Genomic DNA, 22,792 nt, shown 5'->3' with positions numbered 1-22,792 from the left:
ACACAGATACATCTCCCCCCATTTTCTTAAATCGGAGTCCCCCCAAATAGGAGGCATCTTATGCATGGGGGCATCTTATAGACGGAAAAATATGGTATATGGTTTTGGTTTTGAATGAAGTTCCATTTTCAACATGTGGCTTCCACAGTTCTTTCTCAAAATTGGTGTTAGTCCTAGAGTCCTAAGTCCTTGAGTTACAACGCTGGTCAGAGTGAGCCTGCGCCCATTGAAAAATGTAAAACAGGAGTTTCAAACTCATTTTAATTTATACCGTAGCTGTTATTAAACAAGCCTTGTAAGTGGGCTCTCTGTGTGTCAGGTGTCAGTGAAAGGTATGCCCTCACAGACGTTTCTTTCTCTCTGGGACAATGGGATTTGTTTCAAGAAGCCTCCTTATCGGGACCCAACGGATTAGCATCAGGGGAGCAGCTTAAGTATCATTAGACCTTTGGAGGCATCCTGGCAGGGTTAGACAATTGCCAGAGTGGTTTAACAGCCCATCACTCTTCTCCCAGAGGAATGGGAACTGCCATTCTGTGAGGGGAATAGGGGCCTGCTAACAACTCCTACCAAGGGACGCTGGTGGCGCTGTGGGTTAAACCACAGAGCCTAGGACTTGCTGATCAGAAGGTCGGCGGTTTGAATCCCTGTGACAGGGTGAGCTCCCGTTGCTCGGTCCCTGCTCCTGCCAACCTAGCAGTTCGAAAGCACATCAAAGTGCAAGTAGATAAATAGGGACCGCTCCGGCAGGAAGGTAAACGGCGTTTCCGTGCGCTGCTCTGGTTCGCCAGAAGCGGCTTAGTCATGCTGGCCACATGACCCGGAAGCTGTATGCCAGCTCCCTCGGCCAGTAAAACGAGATGAGCGCCGCAACCCCAGAGTCGGTCACGACTGGACCTAATGGTCAGGGGTACCTTTACCTTTACCTTTAACAACTCCCACCACGGTTCACAAACTACAATTCCCAGGATCCTTTGCAAGAAGCCACGACTGCATAAAGTAGTTATGATACCAATTTAAATGTTTCCTCCAGGTGGGGCCCCAAGTTTCTTGCTATCAAGAATCACATCCATCATAATCCTTCATGGTATATTATTACTAGTTCTATAACGATGTCATACTTTGCCACTATTCTCATGAAATACATAAAATGCATTTAACAGTGTACCTTCACCCATCCCAGCCAGGTTCTTTCATTTATTTATTCATCATTGTAAGCGCTGTTTGATATCTGACTTGTCATCTATTTAGGGACAGCCAATGCTACATCTTTCTTTAGATTTAGATGAACAGATAGATGAGGTTTGTGGATCCTCCGGTATCAGAAATCTGGCTCTTTTTAAAATTTTGTTTGGAACTTGATTCTGTGTTTGTGTATGCACACACACACACACACACAAAACCCTGGGGTACACCACCCTCTGCACATAAGACAGAGCTGGCTGGGCTTTAAATAAGCAATCTTCAGAAGGGAAGTGGCTCACCACACTTTATAACTTATAAATTATAAATTATAATAAACAATTTAACAGATAGGTTATTCGTTTTGCCTTAGATTCTTTATCACACAGTCAACTACCAGATCCGGCCTCCAGAAAAATGGGAAAACATAAATACCTCCAGACCTGCAAGTGGAATGAAAACAGAGTCTTCTGTAGAGGTAAATTGTGTGTGTGTGTTTGTTTTTTAAAGCACTGTGGATTTTTAAAATTCATTTGGATCTTTTAGCCTGATCACTGGTCTAGCGATGGAAACAAGGTGAGCTTAGAAGCTCCTGGTTTCTTACCTCTGTTCCCCTTTCATCAGGCCTTTGCCTCTTTCCCTTTTTTCAGTTTTTTGTTTCTCAGCACATTACCAGCTTTATATCTGCATTTCATTGACCTTCTGCAGTCCCTGTCCCTTTAGCTTTTCTGTCTTCAAAGCCCTTTTATGCAGAGTCAATCAGTCAATATTGTTTATAGCCAATGGGCATCACAATTATGTAGAGTCTCCCCACCTTGGCTCACAACCTATGTTGTCCTCAGCACTACTTGGGGCTTTGGGGTCACACAGCTGCAATTGGGATGGATAATAATAATAATAATAATAATAATAATAATAATAATATTTATAGCCCACCCATCCGGCTGGGTTTCCCCAGCCACTCTGGGTGGCTCCCAACAGATGAAAAACATAATAAAACATCAAACATTTAAAACTTCCCTAAACAGGGCTGCCTTCAGGCAGAAATTCGATCCAAACTGACAAAAATAAAAATAAAAATGCCAGTTTGCCACTCGCAGTGGTTAGCGTGTTTATGTGGGTGGGTGGGGGACACACAACTAAACTTTTGGGGCAGACAAGAGCCAAAGAGCTTGTTCGTAAAATGCATTCAATGCTAAATCGGAGTGCATTCTAAATGTACTAAATGCATTCCGGTACTCAATTGAGAGCGCCAGCGTGGTGTAGTGGTTAGAATTCTGGACCATGACCTGGGAGACCAGGGTTTGAATCCCCACTCAGCCATGAATCTCACCGGGTAACCTTGGGCCAAGTTGCTGTGTCCCAGCCTAAGCTACCTCACAGGGTTATTGTAAGGATAAAATGGGGTGCTGAGGACTGGGTATGCCACTGTGTAAAATATATAATCATATTTTCTTCTGTTTAGACCACGCAGTAACTATAACCAGAGTCGTATTTACGGGAGGACAAATGGGGTGGTTGGCTGGGGTGGCAAATTTGAGGCAAATCTGTTGTCCTGGAAGAGAGATAAAAGAGAAGCTGACAGGTGTGTGTGTGCGCTTGTGTAGACAAGCTCCTTGTTGGCTTCATAATGGCAGCTAAGTCCTGTGCAGTGAAAAGGCCAGCTTCCTTAGGTTGGAGCCAACTTGAAATCCTTATATGTGCCCATGTATTTTTATTTTTATTTTCTAAATGGCTCTGCTTTTTCATCATGAGGATCTATGTCATCTAACCTGATTTATTATTGTTTGGATAGGATTTTACCCAAATATTTGCTGAAGTTAGACTGAGATGGCTAAATCACCCATTTCATTACACTCGGGTTACAAAATTAAGAGAGATAAGCCTTCTGTGTGACCATGCGCAACTGGCAAAATGGGAAAATGGGTATGCTGTCTTTGCTGTGTGGTTTGTCATGTATTTAAAACTTTGTTTTGAAGAAATCTTTCAGCAAGATACGGAGAACGCCTCTGTAATTGCCTCTTTTCTTCCTTTTACCTTCAGCTGCAGTTACACATGGAAATAATTTCTTCGTCTACTTTAGAAGTACTCAGACAAAACCAAAAATAACCCTCATTATAAGCAGTTTAAGGCCTTGATTAGTCAAAAGTATTTTAGAATATTATAGCCACCATTACAGGATTATTTAAAAGATGGTGTTTAGCCGTAAAATGGTGTGTGTTAGTCATTAATGGTTAAAGTAACAATTACAGTAAATCACGACAAGTAAATGGGGGGCAACTTTACACATAAGCCACTTAATACTAATGTATCTTTTTGTAGAGACAAGTATTTTATTTATATGTCTTGGTAATATGAAAGTATAATTACTTAGCACGGTCTTATTAACACGGGAAGGTGCTTACAAGTGGCCGTGTATTGCTCCAGCCCTTAAATGCCATTTTATTTGCTTTTTATAAATGCTTCACTGCAAATACTTGTAAAAATTGCAACTTGCTTTCTTTAGGAATTCATCTGTAATGATAGAGCTACAAATGGAATTATTCACATGTGTGGATAAATAACTGGGGGGGGGGGTTGGTGATGGAGAAGGAGTATGCATGGATTTTTTTTAATTTATTGTTTTGGTCCGTAGTCTCGTGGGTTTATAGTGGCTCATGTGCATCTTTATAAAAACAGGTGTTAAAGGTAAAGGGACCCCTGACCATTAGGTCCAGTTGTGGCCAACTCTGGGGTTGCAGCGCTCATCTTGCTTTATTGGCCGAGGGAGCCGGCGTACAGCTTCCGGGTCATGTGGCCAGCATGACTAAGCCACTTCTGGTGAACCAGAGCAGCGCACGGAAACGCCGTTTACCTTCCCGCCAGAGCAGTACCTATTTATCTACTTGCACTTTGAGGTGCTTTCGAACTGCTAGGTTGGCAGGAGCAGGGACCGAGCAACGGGAGCTCACCCCGTCGCGGGGATTCGAACCGCCGACCTTCTGATTGACAAGTCCTAGGCTCTGTGGTTCCTCTAAAGACAGGTGTTACTTGAGCTTAAAACAGGGCACCACTGAGGATGCAAAATACTGTTTCATTAATAAATGGCACTGTTCCCTGACATTGGATTAACACGGGTTGACCCTGACAACTGCCGGGAAGACCAGAATCCCCTTTGTATGCAAACACCAAAATTTGTCATTTTCATTTGAGGGAGGGGTAGAGCAAAGGAAAAGAAAGAAGCTGTGGTGGTGATGGGTGCTGTGGAGGAGAGAAAGACGAGAATTTGGAGGTGGGTTGAGAGAGGGATGTTCTGGTGATCTTGCCCAGCTGCACTGCATTCCGTGAACTGCATTGCATGGAGGTGATCACTGGGTAAGAGTCTATTACTTGTGTTAGCTAGAACTCTTTGAGCCAAGCTTGGTCTTTAAAGGGGTCGTCTCTTCTAACTCCTGCGTAGAAGTAGCATGTAGATGGTTTGTGCACCACTCTCTCCCTCTCTTGTGTGGTCTTCCCATCTTATCTTTTTTGAACTTCAATATGAGCCCAGCTTGCTGTTGCTTTAGCCCAGCCAATGCTTTGGCAGTGCCAATTTCAAAGATCAAACCCCAGATTTCATGATACAAGCGTCGCATATCTAAATCGACACTGGGCATGGTCTCCAAGCAGTGATTGTGAGCAGTTTGCGGACTCACTGCAGCTTTATGAGTTGCGTGGTCCAAACTTCAGGCATAATAGCAGGAGTCTTTGAAGTCAATGGAAATTAGTGATTTAGTTAATATAAACTTCCAACTAGCCAGCAAATTGCAATGGGCCAACAAGCACAATCCTGTGCAAGTCTCCTGAGTTCAGTGGAAGTTACTCCCGGAAAAGTTTAGGTAGGAGTTCAGTCTTAATCATGTGGACATCTGACTACATTTTCTCAAATATTTTTTACTGATGACCTGTCCAGTATCAACAGGCAGGATGCCTCAGAGATGAAGTCAGGAGAGTCATTGTGTTTTGCACAAATATAAGGTTGGATTCAGGGTAAGTTAGTTCAACAAGCTCCACAGGAATCAGTGGGACAGGTTACTCGTGACTAAGTACTGATTTCATTGGGAACAAAGCATACCTAACTTAGTCTTGGTTCCAAACTATTGTGTTATATGCATCAGAAGTGTTTATGGATGCATGCATATATATAAGTTGAGTCATTTGATTCCTCTCAAATTTGAATACTCCTCCTTGTCAATCAGGAAAGCGTCACTCTAGAACAGAGCTTTCCAAACTTCTCATGTTGGCAGCACACTTTTTAGACGTGCATCATTTTGTGACGCAGTTTTACTAGCAAACCGGAGGTTAAACTAACCCCTTTCCAGCCCCGGGAGGAACGTGATGAGCATTCACATGGCACACCTATACGCTGCAGCTGACATGCTAATGTGTCGCGACACAGAGTTTGGAAAGCTGTGCTCTAGAAAAACAGAAAGACCTAAAACTGCAGGAACACTACAAAGACTTAACTTACGCAGCATGGTCTTCACAAGGGCAGCTTGCTGAATATCACACCAGTTGCAAGCGTGGTTTGTAGCCCAGCTCTCTTCCTAAGGGACAACTGTTTATGCCCTCTGCCTCCTCTTTTCAGAGCTAAGTTGATAGTTCTTTGATCTAGATTGGAAAAAAGAGGGCTACAGAAAGCCAAATGACGAATTAAAGAGGACTTTTTTGACCCAGCAGATATTACCGTTTGCATTCCGCCCCCCTCCCTGCCTTGGCTTGCACTTGGTGGTCAAGCAGTCTAAAGTCCAGCAGAAGATCATAGATTTCCTCTTTAGCAACTGTTCATTTTCTCACCCTTTTTTTAAAAAGTGTATAAAATTAGCTCCAAGGGGGTAGCTTCTTTGTTCTGTCTTTAAATACAGCTCAGTGCATCTTTTGCCATTTATTTTCTAAGCAGAGTGGAATTTTTGCCATATTTTGCTCAGCACGGGGTCCCTTCAGTTAGAGAAGCAAGAACTGAAAATTCCAACTGATTATTCAATGGTTGGCAGGAGGCCTCCTCTTTATATCTTTTTACCACTATTAATAATGGAAAGCTTCACACTTAGGCATTCTGTTGCATATAGAAATGTTATTCTCTCCCCAGCCCCCCTTAAAAAAACCCTCACCACAATACTTCTTTTGATATCTTTTTTTACCCCATACTTTCAGCTTTTCAAATCATCATCACAATTATGGGTTTTTTTAAATTTAACACATTTTAGCATTTAACACATAACTTTTCCATCCAAATTAGTGGAATTAAGATGGAATGCTAGATGAAATGTGATATGATGTTCATGCATTTACTTCCCAGGAGATGTCATTTAATATATACTTAGTTGGTACCAATAGGTGTATTTCTGTGCTTTCCAGAGACTTTCCTTCCTCCTCCTCCTCCTCCTCCTCCTCACATGATCTTCCATTCAACATAATCTTGATTTGCATCCCAATCTGGCCAGTATGTGCAGGATGAATATGGGTGCGTGGGTTCTGTCAGGGGTGACACTGTGGGGCGAGGGGCCAAGCCCCCCACTGGCCTTTTCCTTGATCTTTATTTGCTGAGGGTGTGTTGATTTGGCTGATATACTTTTGGAGGTGCTGTCGAGGCGTTTCTCTGCCAAAAAAAGTGGCACACATTGGCAATCGTGTGTTTGAAGAGGAGAATGACAAAGGGTTCTCAAAGAAGTGGCATACTTTACGTACACTTACAAGTAGTATTCTTTATTATTAATTTACTTCCTCAGAATATATTATCCTTAAGTAACCAGAAACATATTCAGTGTACTACTCAACCTGCCATTGGGGAAAATGTCCTCATTCCAGAGTGGCATCCAGCCTTTCATGAAGTACTCAAATATCCTTTTTCAAAGTGACCGGAAAGTATTGCCTTTTGTATGGACAAGTATGCCATTTTCTATAAACCTTTGAGTGAAACTTCAGTTCACCTGATTTACTCCTGAACCTCTTTGGACACTATAGCTGCAATAAACTCAAGGAGTTGAGAACGAAACATTTCTGCTCTGAGCAATCTGCTGTTTTATGTCCTCACTCTTTTCCCCAATCACTGGTAACTGGGCAAAGCGCCCATAATATCATCTGTTGCTGGTTTCATTAGTCTGTTGTAATCAGCGGTTTGCTATCTTCTAGCGCTAGTGCGCAATCTGAACAAACTTTCATAACAACAGTGTGAAACATAAATGGCTATTAACTGCAAGGCTATTATTATTATTATTATTATTATTATTATTATTATTATTCAAGAGTAGAAAATGCAGTGCTAAAAATACTTCCAGTACTAAATTCAGTGTCTGTGTGTTTACTGTGCTTGTGTTATATCAAATCCTGCCACTTACAAGGTGTGTGGTGGTTGAAATTGCCCCAGCTACAACCTTTGAAAGACTTTTGATGCATGTTTTTGCACCAGTTATGATAAAAAAGTAACCTGTTTGGCAGCTTTGTACTAAGGATTGTGTGTTGCATAAACTCATAGGTTGGCACCAGCATTTCCTCTGGTCAGTCTGCTGACCTACTGCAGTGGACCACAGCTAAAACCATGAAGGTCCTTTCTAATACAACTCTGACCACAAAAGCTATGCTGCATGCCGTCAGTGATCGACAGTGGTGGAAGAAGTCACTGACCTATCTTCGGCCATTACATGTAAGAAGTAACCATACCCTTATCTTTCAGCTGTTTGACCATGGCAATTTACTGTTGCTTCATTCTTCACGTTTAGCTTTCTACTGCCACCCTTAACACTGATTTACTTAAAGGGACCTGGGTAGAGGAATCAGAAGTACAAAGACATGTTATTCATGTGGACCCTAGACAGTGCTGTTTTTCTAGAAAAAGAGGTGCCAGAACTCACCATGAACACTTCCCTCATTCTCTTAGAATGGCAATGGCGCCCACCTGAGAGGTGCCAAAACTGAATTCCAGTGAGTTCCAGCTGCAAAAGGCCCTGGTCCTAGACATGCATTTTAATTTGAGTGTTGCAAATACAGTGGTTCCTAGGAAGTCGAACGGAATCCGTTCCGGAAGTCCGTTTGGCTTCCAAAACATTCAGAAACCAAAGCTCGGCTTCTGATTGGCTGCAGTAAGCTCCTGCAGCCAATCGGAGGCCGTGGAAGGCGCGTCGGACGTTCGGGTTCCAAAGAACACTCTCAAACCGGAACACTCACTTCTGGGTTTGCTGCGTTCGGGAGCCAAAACGTTTTAGTCTCAAGGCGTTGAGGATCCAAGGTACGACTGTAAGAGGCTTTTATCATCACTACTTAAACATGTGCCCTCATCTGTTAGGATATCTTGTCTTTTAACATTTGTTGAAATGTGAGGACTTTTCCAGGTAAGAGCTTACGATGTCTTAATATTTGGGCTTCTCCGTCTTTCCCTCCCCTAAACAGGGTCAAGAGTTTGGAGATGCATTAAAAGGCAGCACTGGAGCAAATAAAGCAGTAGAAAAGCAAGGCTGCCATCCATTTTATGAATCTCTGATAGATGATCCATACCTTGCAGATGTAAGTTTATGACCTGTTAAATAGTTGGTAAATAAATAAATAAATGCCTATCCACACGACCCACCCTCCACGTATCAAAAGGAGGTGCAGAGAGGACTGTTACAACAAGCTTCCCACCTTGTGTGGAGAAGCCCTAGCTGGGTACATTGGTACGAAAGTCCTTCTTCTGATAGAGTTTGAATGCACAAATGTCAGAAGAGGACAGGCAGAGGGCAGAATTTATGCACAGCCCCCTTCACGCCCTCTTTCAGCATGTTGAGAGGGCATGCAAAGCCCCCTCACCAAATGGCAATGAAACACTTCGAGTCTGAGTGTTTAGACTTGAGACCCGTGGATAAAAAATAAATAAATTACTGGCTAGTCAGTTAATCAGATCTGATTAGCATCAAGGGCGAGAGAGTGGTTGGTGTAAACGGCACCTAATTGCAATAATGGGAAAGAGTAGAGAAATCAAACACGCAGCGAACGCTGGTTATAATTTGTGCTTAAAATTTGTGTTCTGTAGAATGAAGTTACTTATACCACGTATCAGCACAATCCTTTGGAAAGTTTTGCAGAAGTATTGCTGAGAACTGGGAAGCTTGCGGAGACTAAAAGTGAAGGGCATTATCTCTTTCCTGCCACAGAAGGTACAGTGTGTGCTTATTTGCTTTCTTCATGGGTGGGTGGATGGTATATATTTGTCACAGGGTGGTGTTCTAACTTATGTCTAGATCACTTATCTTTGAAATTTCTACCTTGAAACTGTAAGAGCTGGTCCAGTGAGGGAGCCTTGCATATCTGCCAAGAAAATCCAGTGTGGGGGTCACATAGGATGATGGGCATTGGGCAGTCACATTGAGTTTCACACCCATGCTGTTTGAATTGTAAATGAACACAGAAACCACCCTCCCAAAGGTTATGGGAGAAAATTGGTGTGGCCAGCAGTTTTAAGAAGCTGCTCCACCATTATTGAGTTTCTCATTTGAGGAATCCCTTGTAAGCTTCTATGGGACCCCTGCATTCTTCAGAGCACAGTTTTCTGGGGGAGGAATTCTTCTAGATTATTGCTTGCATTGTCAGTGCTGATTGAACATCCCTCTCCACCCCCTTGCTTCTTCATCCAACGTGACTTGCATTGCAATATCTGTTGGACTTTTGGAGAGAATGTTCTGCAACCCAGGGAGAATCCCAAATGTTTGATGGTGCTCTGATTGTTAGAAGACACATGTTCATTAATTTTACTGACTTGTCGGAGAACTGTGGCTATGTGATACAGGTTGCTCATCCAAGCATCCTCCTTATTCAGTATACAGGTAATATGGGCAAATAAATCTACTTCCGTTATTAATTTGATAGCTTGACATGTGCCTTGGCAACTTTGTATGTGTGAGTGAGCGAGAGTTGAGTGAGTGAGATGCATTCCTAATAATGCAGTCATGCTTGGAACTTGATATTCTTGGTGCTTTCTTTTAAGTTATATGATACACAGCCTCAGCTTGATGAGCAGTGATGTGTAATTTTGCTGTTGCTCTCTCTCAGCAGAGAACAGTCCACTTTTGCAATCACAACCCATACTGACTATTCCTTTCTTTTTCTTGCCAAAATTATAATTGACTTGACTTCAGATTCACTCGTCGCATTCACACTTTTTAAAAAAATGCATAGATCTTTTCATTACAATTGAGTAAGTATTTTATATGAAGATTGCACTTGGTGATTCATAAAACGAACACTGTTCTCCTTTGTGCTTCATTGAGTGGGAGGGAGGAAGTGGAGAGGGGGCTCTTAACGACCTTCTTTCCCAGTTGAAAATTAAACTGTTACAAGTATTTGTGTTTTGTAAGTATCCTTTGAAAAAGGATGCCTCAGTTTGGATGCTCATATTGTCTCAAGAAGGTGAAATATGCACGAGACTTAAGCTTGCCTGTTCTGTCTTCATATTGCCTGTCTCCTCCTCTCTTCTTGGATTCATTTTCCATATTTCTCACTACATCCAAACTGGGAAACAATGATTACAATTAGCTGAACAAATCGGGATAGGGAATCATAGTCATAGGTTGGGTTTAGATCCTAGCTTATTCCCAGTGTGGTAATCATAGTTTCCTGGTTTGACTGTAAAGGGAAACTATGGTCAACTTCAGTTGTGGTATGCATCCCTCATCTTCAGAAGCTGAAATATGTGCATCCAAATTGGAAATATTCCAATGCTACTTGCCGTGGAAGTTTTTCCATGAAAAATGAGGGCAGCTTGATTATGAGAAATTAACTCCACCCCACAAAAACTAGTTTTTTTAACACAGCTTAATAGTCCTGTCTAAGTTGATCGAGATGTCCATGGATCTTAGGAGGAGTATGAGAAAAAAGTCTTCAGGATTCAGTAGATCCAGAACATCCTAATAAAACTTGGAAATATGATGACATAATTGAAACAAACAAAAAACACTCACTTCAGTTGTACTGGCGAGCAATTTTCAAAAGGGTGTTTATTCCGCCATGGTTACTAAAAAAGAAAAATCACACCAATTAATTCTGCTAAACACAATTGTACCTGTATGGACATTTATACAAGCCACTCATTTATAACTGACTTGATGTCGTGCAGATAAATGCTACTTGCAGTTCTGAGAGCATTGGCTCTCCAGGAAAATCAATCACCATTGACAAAGCACACGAGCAAACTGGTGTATTTATGTGTATAAGATGCCATTGTGTGATCCATTGAGTGCAATAATTCACCAGAAAAGGGCCCAATCCAGAAATCAATTATGTACTGTACAGAAGAAATAATGTGATGGCTATTCTTAAGAAAAGTTCTGCAGATGAAGTATTGCAAAAGCCTTATGAGAGAGAAACTCCATTTCCCTACCATCATGTTATTCATGGAGGCCTTTGGATAACCACAGAAACATGACAGAATAATTCTGTCATGGAAGTCTTCAATTGTGTTACTAAATTCTGATCTGGAGACAACTAGCATTGCTTTTTAATAAGAAAAAAAGAGCGCTTAGTGGATCAAAGAAAACAGGAAAAACCTAACAAAAATCTAGAGTTTCTTATGCAGTTTTCGTGAAGGACATGAACGTTTATTATTTGTTTTAGAGTAAAACCACATCACTCTTTGAAACCCAGGGCAACATGAAGCCTATGATCTGTATCTTCTGCCACAGTGTTGCACCAACTTGAGCTACACAGTGGAACCTTGGTTGTCGAACGTAATCCGTTCCGGAAGACTGTTCAACTTCTGAAATGTTCGACAACCGAGGCGCAATGAGCGGTCAGCAATTTCAATGGGGAAAATGGAGAAACGCACCTCGGAAGCCGTTCAACTTCCAAGGTGCATTCAAAAAATGGAAGCATTCACTTCCAGGTTTTCAGCATTCGGGTTCCGAATCATTCGGCTTCTGAGATGCTCGAAAACCAAGGTTCCACTGTATTGGTCTAGCCATATCGCCAAGCCACTTTAGTGGCAGTTTAAGTGAGAGTGTGAGTTTGAGATAGATAGATAGATAGATAGATGATAGATAGATAGATGATAGATAGATAGATAGATAGATAGATAGATAGATAGATGATAGATTATTCCCCAGGTATTCTTGTCTGTGTCTATTTCCTAATTGCTTGCATCAATGTGGATTCTTCAAAATGGTGTTCCCTTCTTAACCATTCTCACAACACAGGGCAGTAGGAGTGGGAGGTTGATTTCCAAAATTGGGGGTGGGGGACAGGTGTCTCTGCAGCTCTATTGCTATAGTTAAGGACTTGATATCTGCAGTTCCTTTCTGTCTTCTGCAATGGATGCTCTTCTAAGGATGGCCTCCTTTCCTGCGCCAAATATCACTTTGCAGTGCTCTGTACCGATTTCCAAAGAAGTTTAGGATGTTAGAAAATTGAGATGTTTGTTGCTTTTAAGATGTTTGTTACCTACAGATACTGTCAGGAATATAGGATCTAGTTCGAGTACCAGAGAAATTTAGCCTGCAATCATAAACACACAGTAAGACTTAAGATTGAGATGCATAAGATTGCACTCTTGGTTATGAATAGATACAATATTATATTTGAATTGAGGTCTTTGGTGTAGTCCAACAGCATCTCGGAGGCCTCACATTGCCACCCCTGAACTAGAGGGACCAGTGATCTGGCTTAGTATAAGTCAGCTTCCTGTGATCAGCATGGCTTAGGAATAATTGCCAATGCTACTTAATTCCTTTCATTAGTTTAGGAATATTTAGCATCCCAGCCTGGTGCTGTGTATAACCATATATTTCCAGGTACACCCATAACTCTTCCATTGTAATGATTTGTAAAACGGCAAAATGCTTGCTGCTTTCTTCCTCGTGATAAAAAGTTGATTAATAATTGAGTCTCGTGGCACATAAAAAGCAGGTGATAAGAAATACAGATGTTCAGGCTGTAGGAAACAACATATTTCACGCTATTCTGCTGCCTGTTTTCCTAAACGTTCATAACTTACGTTGTGGCTGTGGTTTTACAGCCAGCCGATTTTGGTGCTGTAAATCAGCATGAGAGATGTTCCAGCCATTCTGTTTTAACATCTGCCACGGCACTATTTCATCTTGTTCTGATAACGCGTAAACACTTTGGCTGGGAGTTAAGCTAAAGCGGGCTTGCAGTTTTAATTACACATTATCTGTTTTTGGCCCCACTGATCAGTGCTTAATTGAATGCATGCAGGACACATGAATCTAGACAAAATAAAAAAATTCCTTCCAGTAGCACCTTAGAGACCAACTAAGTTTGTTCTTGGTATGACCTTCTTGTGCATGCACACTTCTTCATATACGAAGAAGTATCTGAAGAAGTGTGCATGCACATGAAAAGTGTGCATGCACGCGAAAGCTCATACCAAGAACAAACTTAGTTGGTCTCTAAGGTGCTACTGGAAGGAATTTTTTTATTTTGTTTTGACTATGGCAGACCAACACGGCTACCAACCTGTAACTAAAACACAAATCTAGAATCTTCAGAAATATAGCAAGTGAGGAAATTTCCAATCTTGGTATGTGGGAAGGGCAGAGTGGGATCAGTAGTTGAAAGCTTTTATTTTTTATTTTCCTCTGTTGCAGTGCTGTTGCAGCTGGCCAGTGAAGCTTTGCCAAATGACATGACCCTGTCCCTTGCATACCTACTTGCATTACCTCAGGTATGTTCACAGCTGAGATGTCTACAGTGTTACAGTCAAACTTGATGGCTCTAATATTTCACATATTTGCTTGGCTTCAGTCTGAATCCAGAAGTTCATACCCTCCAACATTTCTCCAATGAAACTAGGGGCATCCTATTTCATTATTATTATTATTGTTGTTGTTGCTTTATTTATACCTTATAAAATTTATACCCTATAAAACACTTTGAAAGTGGTGAAGTACCTTTGGTTCCCCCCCTCCCCCCAGTTAGACCTGGCAGGGATCCCAATTTGGCCTGTTAGGCAGCTTTCCCAAAGCCCTGCCACCCACTGCACATTCAACATTTACCAAGTAAAGACACAGCTGCAAAGGTTGTGATCAGGAGCCATAAAATGCACTCCCAGTTATTCCTTGGTGCCAAATGCAATGCTGTCTGGGGTTGGTTCTGCTTAAGAGCTCTCAGTTCACTATATTCTTTTCCACACCCGCTAAAAACGCTTTTGTTCAGGGAAGCCTTCCCAGACATGGAGAAGTTGGGGTGGAGATGAGGAGAAACCCCTGGGGCTCTTTGAAGGGAATATATATATATTGGTCTTCTAAATAGATGCTCAAAAAATTACCACTTGACATGCCACATCCCCTTCTCTTCTTCCCAGAGTACCTTCTTTGACACTGGTGTCTCTATATCATCATTCATAAAAACATAGAATGGTAGAGTTGGAAGGGACCACGAGGGTCATCCAGTCCAGCCCCCTGCAATGCAGGGATCTTTTGCCCAACGTGTGGCTCGAACCCACAACCCTGACATTAAGAGTCACATGCTCTACCGGCTGAGCATTGAAGAGCAACTACTAAAGAGTTTGTTGAGCTTGCCATTGTGATGTTAACTCTCTCCTTTTTTTCCTTCCCAGGTGGTGGATGCCAACAAGTGCTTTGAAAAGCAATCTCCTTCTGCTTTATCTCTCCAGCTGGCAAGTTATTACTACAGCCTGCAGATCTACGCTCATTTGGCACCATGTTTCAGGGACAAGTGCCATCCCCTCTACAGGGTCAGTTTTCAGGAATTTCTTTTGCCCATTAGCATACAATATTTTTTTTTAATGTGCTATAAATCTGGTGCGTAAGTCAAGCCCAGATCAGGATCAGACCTGTTTTATTCCAGCCAAGTTGCCTATCGCCATTTTAGCTAGTGTTCTATAAACACAGAACTGCTTAATCCAATGTTTGCCAGAATGGGTTATGTGCTTCTTAATTAATATTACCTAGCAGTTATATTTTTTAAAAAGGATGATCATGAGCGATGCATTACTTTACTATGCAATGTTTTAAAATCAATCTTTTAACCTGTGGATTGGAATGTAGTCGGAGTATCTATTCTCAGAAAATTACCAGAGACAATCCAGGAAATCACAGTCTTGTCAACCTACTTTTGCTACCCTGGGCTCCTTTGGGGGAAAAAGAAATCTAATAAATAATAGTAACTTCCAGTTTCCTGGAAATTGGTAGGAGAATGAGTAAAGCTGGAATTGTTACAGGTGTAGGAACACAAACCTTGATGGCGAAGGATCAGCACATTTGTGTATTGCATTCAGCAACTGTGTGCAGTTCTGAAAGCCCCATTTCAAAACAGAACGGTACCCAACTAGAACAAGAGAATACAGAAGAGAGCAGCTAAACTGGATTAAGGAGATGGCGCACCTTCTTGCCAATGAAAGGCTAAAAGCGTTTTGCTCAACACTTGATTCTATACTGAGCTCACGAGAAGAGCTGGATTTTGGGTTGCTTGTTCTCTTAGGATTTTTGTGAACTTCAACATAAGCATAAGCAACATAAGCGGTTGGAGGATGGATGGCGGCTAACAGATTGAGGTTGAATCCTGACAAGACAAAAGTACTGTTTTTGGGGGACAGGAGGCTGGCAGGTGTGGGGGATTCCCTGGTCCTGAATGGGGTAACTGTGCCCCTGAAGGACCAGGTGCGTAGCCTGGGAGTCATTTTGGACTCACTGTCCATGGAGGTGCAGGTTAATTCTGTGTCCAGGGCAGCTGTCTACCAGCTCCACCCGGTACACCAGCTGAGACCCTACCTGCCCGCGGACTGTCTCACCAGAGTGGTGCATGCTGAGATTACCTCCTGCTTGAACTACTGCAATGCGCTCTACGTGGGGCTACCTTTGAAGGTGACCCGGGAACTGCAATTAATCCAGAATGCGGCAGCTAGACTGGTGACTGGGAGTGGCCGCTGGGACCATAACACCGGTTCTGAGAGATCTGCATTGGCTCCCAGTACGTTTGTTGGTGCTGACCTTTAAAGCTCTAAACGGCCTCAGTCCTGTATACCTGAAGGAGCATTTCCACCCCCATCATTCAGCCCAGACACTGAGGTCCAGCGCCGAGGGCCTTCTGGCGGTTCCCTCATTGCGAGAAGTGAGGTTACAGGGAACCAGACAGAGCGCCTTCTCGGTAGTGGTGCCTGCCCTGTGGAACCCCCTCCCTTCAGATGTGAAGGAAATAAGCAGCTATTCTATCTTTAAAAGACATCTGAAGGCAGCCCTGTTCAGGGAAGTTTTTAATATTTAATGCTGTACTGTTTTTAACACTTGGTTGGGAGCCACCCAGAGTGGCTGGGGAAACTCAGCCAGATGGGCGGGGTATAAATAAATTATTATTATTATTATTATTATTATTATTATTATTATTATTATTATCCCATAAATGAAATACTTTGGGGCATGTGCAGAGTGCCCGTCCTCATGCACAGCGGAGTGTGCCAAAAGAACAGAGAAACACCAAATAGTGCTAGGAAGTGTCAGTTGCTGTACTTGGACTGTACAGTGGTACCTCAGTTTACAAACTTAATCCGTTCTGGAAGTCTGTTCTTAAACCAAAACCATTCTTAAATCAAGGCGCGCTTTCCCTAATGAGGCCCCTCACCACCGGTGCCCTTCCACCATTCGGATTCCGTTCTTAGACTGAGGTAAAGTTCGCAAACCGGGACACTCCTTCTGGTTTTGCGGAGTTCGTAAACCGAATAGTTCGTAAACAGGGCTGTTCTTAAACCGAGGTGCCACTGTATAATGTCGTTTCAGTTACATTCAGTTGTAGATACAGTCTTTCCAGCAGCATTCAGTCTTCTTACAGGGTATGTTCTGGCCAAGGGCAGGGCCCAAGAACAAACTTGCCTTAAACACAATAGCATTTATACTGTAGATTGTGCTGAGTCATTCTCACATGCTCCCTGACTCATTCTCACATGCTTAACTAGCTGCAGGTGCAGGACAAAACACACCCAAATTAAACAGCATGCCAAAATCAATCCTTTCTTATCCTTTTTCTCTGCGTCCACAAGCCCCCTTATACATTAACAAAATATTACTCTAGAAATATGTAGTACAGCCCATATAACACTTAAATTTACAGCTCTGGGGTGGGTGTTTGGAGAAGAAAGCATGGCCAGGGGAAGGACTTTGCAATACAGTGGTACCTCAGGTTACATACGCTTCAGATTACAGACGCTTCAGGTTACAGACTCCGCTAACCCAGAAATAATGCTTCAAGTTAAGAACTTTGCTTCAGGATGAGAACAGAAATCATGCTCCGGCGGTGTGGCAGCAGCGGGAGGCCCCATTAGCTAAAGTGGTGCTTCAGGTTAAGAACAGTTTCAGGTTAAGAACGGACCTCCGGAACGAATTAAGTACTTAACCTGAGGTACCACTGTACGCCCCTTCTTTATATACCTGATCAGTGACTAGTGTCCTGCATTCTAAAACGTCAGTCTGCTGACATCACATTTAAGACTGATGAGCTCTCAGGCCTTCTGAAACTGCCCTCCAGTCCCAGGCAAACTCAAAAGTGCCTCTTCCTCTTGCAAAGGCACTTTTACTCCCTCTCCCACTTCTGCCATGGTCATAATGCACAGGAAAGAGGGGAAAGCATTCCTTCTCGTTCTTGAGTGCTCCAACTTCCCAGCAGTGGCAGGATGCAAGAGGGGAGAGAGGTGATTTTGCAAAGTAAACAGTGGGTGTTCCTTCCCATCACACGGTGCCCTAGGAAGATATTTTCCCTCTTCCTAATGCAGCGCTACTATGGAGAAAGAAACCCTGAAGAGCTGTGGGAACTCCCACTCTGCCTGCTCTTCAGAGGAGAAGAGCAGAGAGAGAGCTATGCTTTTCCATCTCAACACTGTGCTGGAAGCAGAGCTTCCTTTCCCAGCCCAATGCTGTGATATGGAGGGAAAATAACCTGTTTTGTTCAGCACAACTTGGCAAAACAGTAGGGGAATTGGTGCATATAGCTGCCCATCTGCCTGCATGCATGCACAATGTCTAGGCACCCCCCACTACTCGCATGTGACCCTTGGGAGGGTTGGCCAACAATAAGTGTGACTTGACTTGACTTTATGGGTTTCCCCAGCCACTCTGGGCAGCTTCCAGCTCATATAAAAACATAATAAAACTTCAAACATTAAAAACATCCTGATACAGGGCTGCCTGCAGATGTCTTCCAAAAGTTGTGTAGTTCTTTATCTCCTCGATATCTGATGAGAGGGTGTTCCACAGGGAGGGCGCCACCGTTGAGAAGGCCCTCTGTCTGGTTCCCTGTAACTTTACTTCTTGCAGTGAGGGAACCACCAGAAGGCCTTCAGAGCCGGACCTCAGTGTCCAGGCGAAACAATGGGGATGGAGACGCTCTTTGGCCCGAAAATGTTAAACAACCCTGAGTTACAACCTTGGGTTGATAAACAAGACGGTAATGCATGTGGAGACAATAATTCCCGGCTGGCCTGCGATACTTTCACCTTGCTGCCATAGGTGACATTATTTCATTTTCTCATTGCTGTTGGATCTTGTGATCCACTGTTTACATTCCATAATGTTTGGAGTGTGGGAACGGAAACCAGACACTTTACTTCCATTCTGTGTGCTTTTGTACTTTCTCTCTTTGTTCTCTGCTTTCGGACAGAGAGGACGTGTGAAGCTGCTGCTCACACTAGCTATATTTGTTGTTTTGATCTGCTGTAAATAAAGAAGCTTTCGTGATGCCAAGTGTGTTTGTAACTCATCCGGCATATTTCAAAGTTTTCCTTGTCCATTTAGAATGTAAGGGAGGAGGAGTTTTTGGAAGACTGAACACAGCAATTTACCATAAATATACATACCGTGGTTCATGACACAGGGTAGACTCCAGTGTGTGTTGATCTGCTAGTGGATGGCACCTGTTCCTAGACCGGGGAGGGAAGCATTTTTCAAGTGATTCATCACACACGCCCCCTGCATTTTAGAAGGACTATAACATGGGAGGAGGAATAGATGATCGCTACACATCGCTATGTGTACTGCTGATGATTGCTTTCAACTGCAAAAAAACCCCATTGCATTCTCACTCCCAGTTGTTAAGACAAGATTATGTAATAAATTGATTGGGAGAGTTTAGATTATAATGTCATGGCTTAATAAATCAAGATGTGAATGAGCCTTTTGGTCTTGTAGGCATGCATATGCTGAGCATGAGCTAATAAACAAACCAAGGTGTCTCCCATTAGATATTGTTTCCTGTTTCATCTGAACCTGGGAACTATGGTTGCCACTTTTGGAAGAAGCCAGGATAACGAGCCATGGTCTAAGTCAGCTTCATTTTTCATCCTATTTGGTTTATTAAATTTAGATATCATCATCTGAATGCAGCCATTGTGTTGGTTTGTGTGTGCCATTTTCCTGTCTCCCTTGAAAGGAAAGTTGGACGCATAACGTTGAACTATGGTGCACTGCTATAAACGCTTTGGGAAAGACTTTTTTAGAAATAGGAGCAAGTGTTAGGAAGACCAAAAAGTAGTTCTTTTTTTTAAAAAAGTCACTTTAAAAAATTGAAAATGAAAATTACACAGTCTATTCCTGTAGGAGGTTTAGACCATGGGTAAGGCAGCAATTTTGTTCTGATGAAACTTACTTCTGAGTAGACAGGTATATGGTTGCAAAGTAAGTAAATTTTTAAAGCACTTATTTCCAAAGGAACTAATTTAGTACATGGCTAGGTAATTACTTTCCTTTCTCCATCTTGCTGCAATATGTATATCTTACTTGTCCTTGCCATTTATTTTTCTTCAATTGCCTACAATGGATTTTTTCAAAACTCAAAGCAATTAAGTTACAAGTTGCCCCTGAGAAAAAACAAGACACCTCCAGACATTATTTAGAGGGAGTGGAAGGAAGCACACTAATATTTGAGTTCTTCCTTACCTATCTATTTAGAATATAAAGTAGGGAATACCTGATCACAAATTAGCAATCTCTCCATTTTTAACAGTTACCTTGGGGATCTGTTAATCTCTTTACTTTCTATCAAAATGTGCAATGCAAAGCAAATGTTCACTTAAACTACTTTTGCTAATAATGAAGAAATATGTTGCTGTTTGTTAATGTTGACAAATATCTTTCAGCGCAAGTAGATATTGCACTGGTGCCCTGATTTGATTAGCCTCTGTTGTATAAACTTGTTATCTTGCAACGCTGTTTGTGATTAAATGTTTACTCTTCCAATATTCTCCTGCAGGGCTTGCCACGCCTTCTGCTAGCTGATGCACACTTTTTAAAAATTGGAAACATGACATGCTTACACATGCAAAAGGGCCTTCTTTTAACATATGTAAAAGGAATCCTAGAACCCAATCTAAGACACTCTTTTATAGCCTAAGAGCAAACCAAAGGGAAGAGGTGTTCTCACTCCCAAGCCAAGCCCCCAGACCACCAAGCAGCCATGGGGTTGGCTTCCACAGTGAAGCCTGGGCTCTGCCATGTCTAGACTCAGCCCCCAAGGCAGACTGTTGCTTGGTTGTAGCCCACAAGTGCAGACTCTCCATGTGTTCCTATGTTCCAGGGACAGTCCCAGATTTACAGAAGCCTTCCTGGTTTCTAATTTGATCCCGGAATGTCCCACTTAGGGTTTCCCTATTTTGGAGAGTGTGGAGTTATCCAGCCCCTGAGCCATCTCAAGGGAAGGTTTTTTTTATGTTTTATTATGTTTTTATCTATGTTGGAAGCCACCCAGAGTGGCTGGGGCAACCCAATCGGATGGTTGGGGTATAAATAGTAAAATTATTATTATTATTATTATTACTATTATTATTATTGAATAGGATGTCCTTATTTTTATCGGAGAAATGTTGGAAGGCATGCAAGGGTCTCACCCACCTACCAGCCCCACACCATTCAGCCAACCACAACCGAGCTCCCTAGCAGGACAGGACCTTTTGTCAATTTTTAGCATGAGTAAAAGTCAGCTATATTCTCCCTGAGAAGAGCTGCCTGGGCAGACCTGCACTGTGAATGAATGAAAATTCCAATTGTTCTCAGTGCAGAGATGCACCAAGATTAGCCACTTCTGGCAGAGGGAGAAGAGGCAGGGCAGGACATTAAATCGTGCAGAGGAATAGTTCATCATCTCTCCATGGAGATTTGCCTCACAGGCACCTTTTAGTCACTTCCCCCTCTTCTAAGCACTGTAGTGTATCCTGCAACGCAGTTTAGGAATTACTGTTCTACTGCTTTAAAAAGAGGGGGCATTTCTGTGTACATGTGGCTTGAGCACATATACGCCATTCCCCCCAAGTATGTGGACCCCCAGTCTTGAGGGTCCAGACCCCACCGGACCTCCCCATGGTGGTGGAGGGCCCCGTAGGGCCTCACAGCCTCCTCTCAATGTGCATGCAATGCAGTGAGCCTCCCCATTGGTGCGTGGAACTCGGCGCCTCTGCCTGCATCACGGTGGAGTAATGTGAATGTTGGACCTTGGACCTTGGAGAGCCAGTGTGGTGTAGTGGTTAAGAGCAGTGGACTCGTAATCTGGTGAACCGGGTTCGCTTTCCCGCTCCTCCACATGCAGCTGCTGGGTGACCTTGGACTAGTCACACTTCTCTGAAGTCTCTCAGCCTCACTCACCTCACAGAGTGTTTGTTGTGGGGGAGGAAGGGAAAGGAGAATGTTAGCCGCTTTGAGACTCCTTCGGGTAGTGATAAAGCGGGATATCAAATCCAAACACTTCTTCTCCTCCTAAAATACCACCAAACAAGTGGGTGGTGGCTATGGTAGTTGTAGTCCAGCAACATCTGGAGAGTCAGAAATTCCTCCATTCCTGGTAGAGAGAGGGAGGTTTTCAACTCTACCTGCTGGAGTGGAAAGTGGGGCAAAAAAAAAGGAACACCCCGCTCGCTAGCGAGTAGAAATGATGTGTGTATGAATTCCTAAGTCCTGAACTAAAGCTTGGTGATATTTCCCAGATTGTTTCACCAGGCCACTGGAAAATGTCACGGGATGAAGCTTATTTGATGAGCTTGGTTTGACGATTCCAAATACCAGCATGTGTTTTGTTTCAACCGATTCCGCAGGCTGACCCCAGAGAATTAATTCAGATGGTCACGGAACACGTTACCCAGCGCAGCCGTGCAGACTGGCCCGAGGAAATAGCGACTCTGATTAAACACCTGCAGTATTACAACGAGCGGCTCTTGGACTTCACTCAGGCTCAGATTCTTCAAGGCCTCGGCAAAGGGGTGGATGTGCAGAGGTTTACAGCAGATGGTCAGTACAAGAGGGAAACCATTTTAGGTCTGGCTGAGTAAGTACAATCTGCTCGTCCATTTATTTATTTTAACGTGACATATTTAAATTGCAAATCGGGAGAGTGAACTTTCAGCGGCACTGACCTTTAGAAAGCCTTATTCGTCATAACGCTCGGTTTGCAAGGTTGTTTTTTAATGGGATTCCTCACCCCCCACCCATAGTCATGTTTTGTCCAGCTGCGTGGATAAATAAATAACAGAGTATTGTTCCTCTTTAGCCTCTTTCATGGGCTCTAGTAGCCAGTATTCCATTATTTGAGACCCCTTGGCCAATAACACGTTTTGAACTACACAATGGTTCCCCCACCCACACTTCAAATGTGTGTGTATCTTGTGTCTTATTAATGTAAA

At 42.8% G+C, this 22,792-nt stretch overlaps 1 protein-coding gene across 2 annotated transcripts in view; it reads left to right on the top strand.

Annotated features, from left to right (window-relative positions):
- NBAS (NBAS subunit of NRZ tethering complex) overlaps positions 1-22,792 on the top strand; it is a 186,168-nt gene that overhangs the window by 114,645 nt on the left and 48,731 nt on the right. The window contains exons 35-41 of one of the 2 annotated variants that reach the window (XM_081188935.1): positions 1,556-1,660; positions 7,676-7,843; positions 8,587-8,700; positions 9,206-9,329; positions 13,770-13,846; positions 14,741-14,878; positions 22,208-22,437. In XM_081188935.1, the coding sequence (XP_081045061.1) occupies positions 1,556-1,660; positions 7,676-7,843; positions 8,587-8,700; positions 9,206-9,329; positions 13,770-13,846; positions 14,741-14,878; positions 22,208-22,437 (956 nt within the window). The remainder of the gene's footprint in view (positions 1-1,555; positions 1,661-7,675; positions 7,844-8,586; positions 8,701-9,205; positions 9,330-13,769; positions 13,847-14,740; positions 14,879-22,207; positions 22,438-22,792) is intronic. The other variant, XM_081188936.1, reaches the window with a different exon arrangement.

Source organism: Podarcis bocagei (genome assembly GCF_964188305.1).
Source record: "Podarcis bocagei genome assembly, chromosome: 3".
Taxonomy (NCBI): Eukaryota; Metazoa; Chordata; class Lepidosauria; order Squamata; family Lacertidae; genus Podarcis; species Podarcis bocagei.
Note: the sequence above shows the minus strand (reverse complement) of the source record. Positions and strands in the feature narration are given on the sequence as shown.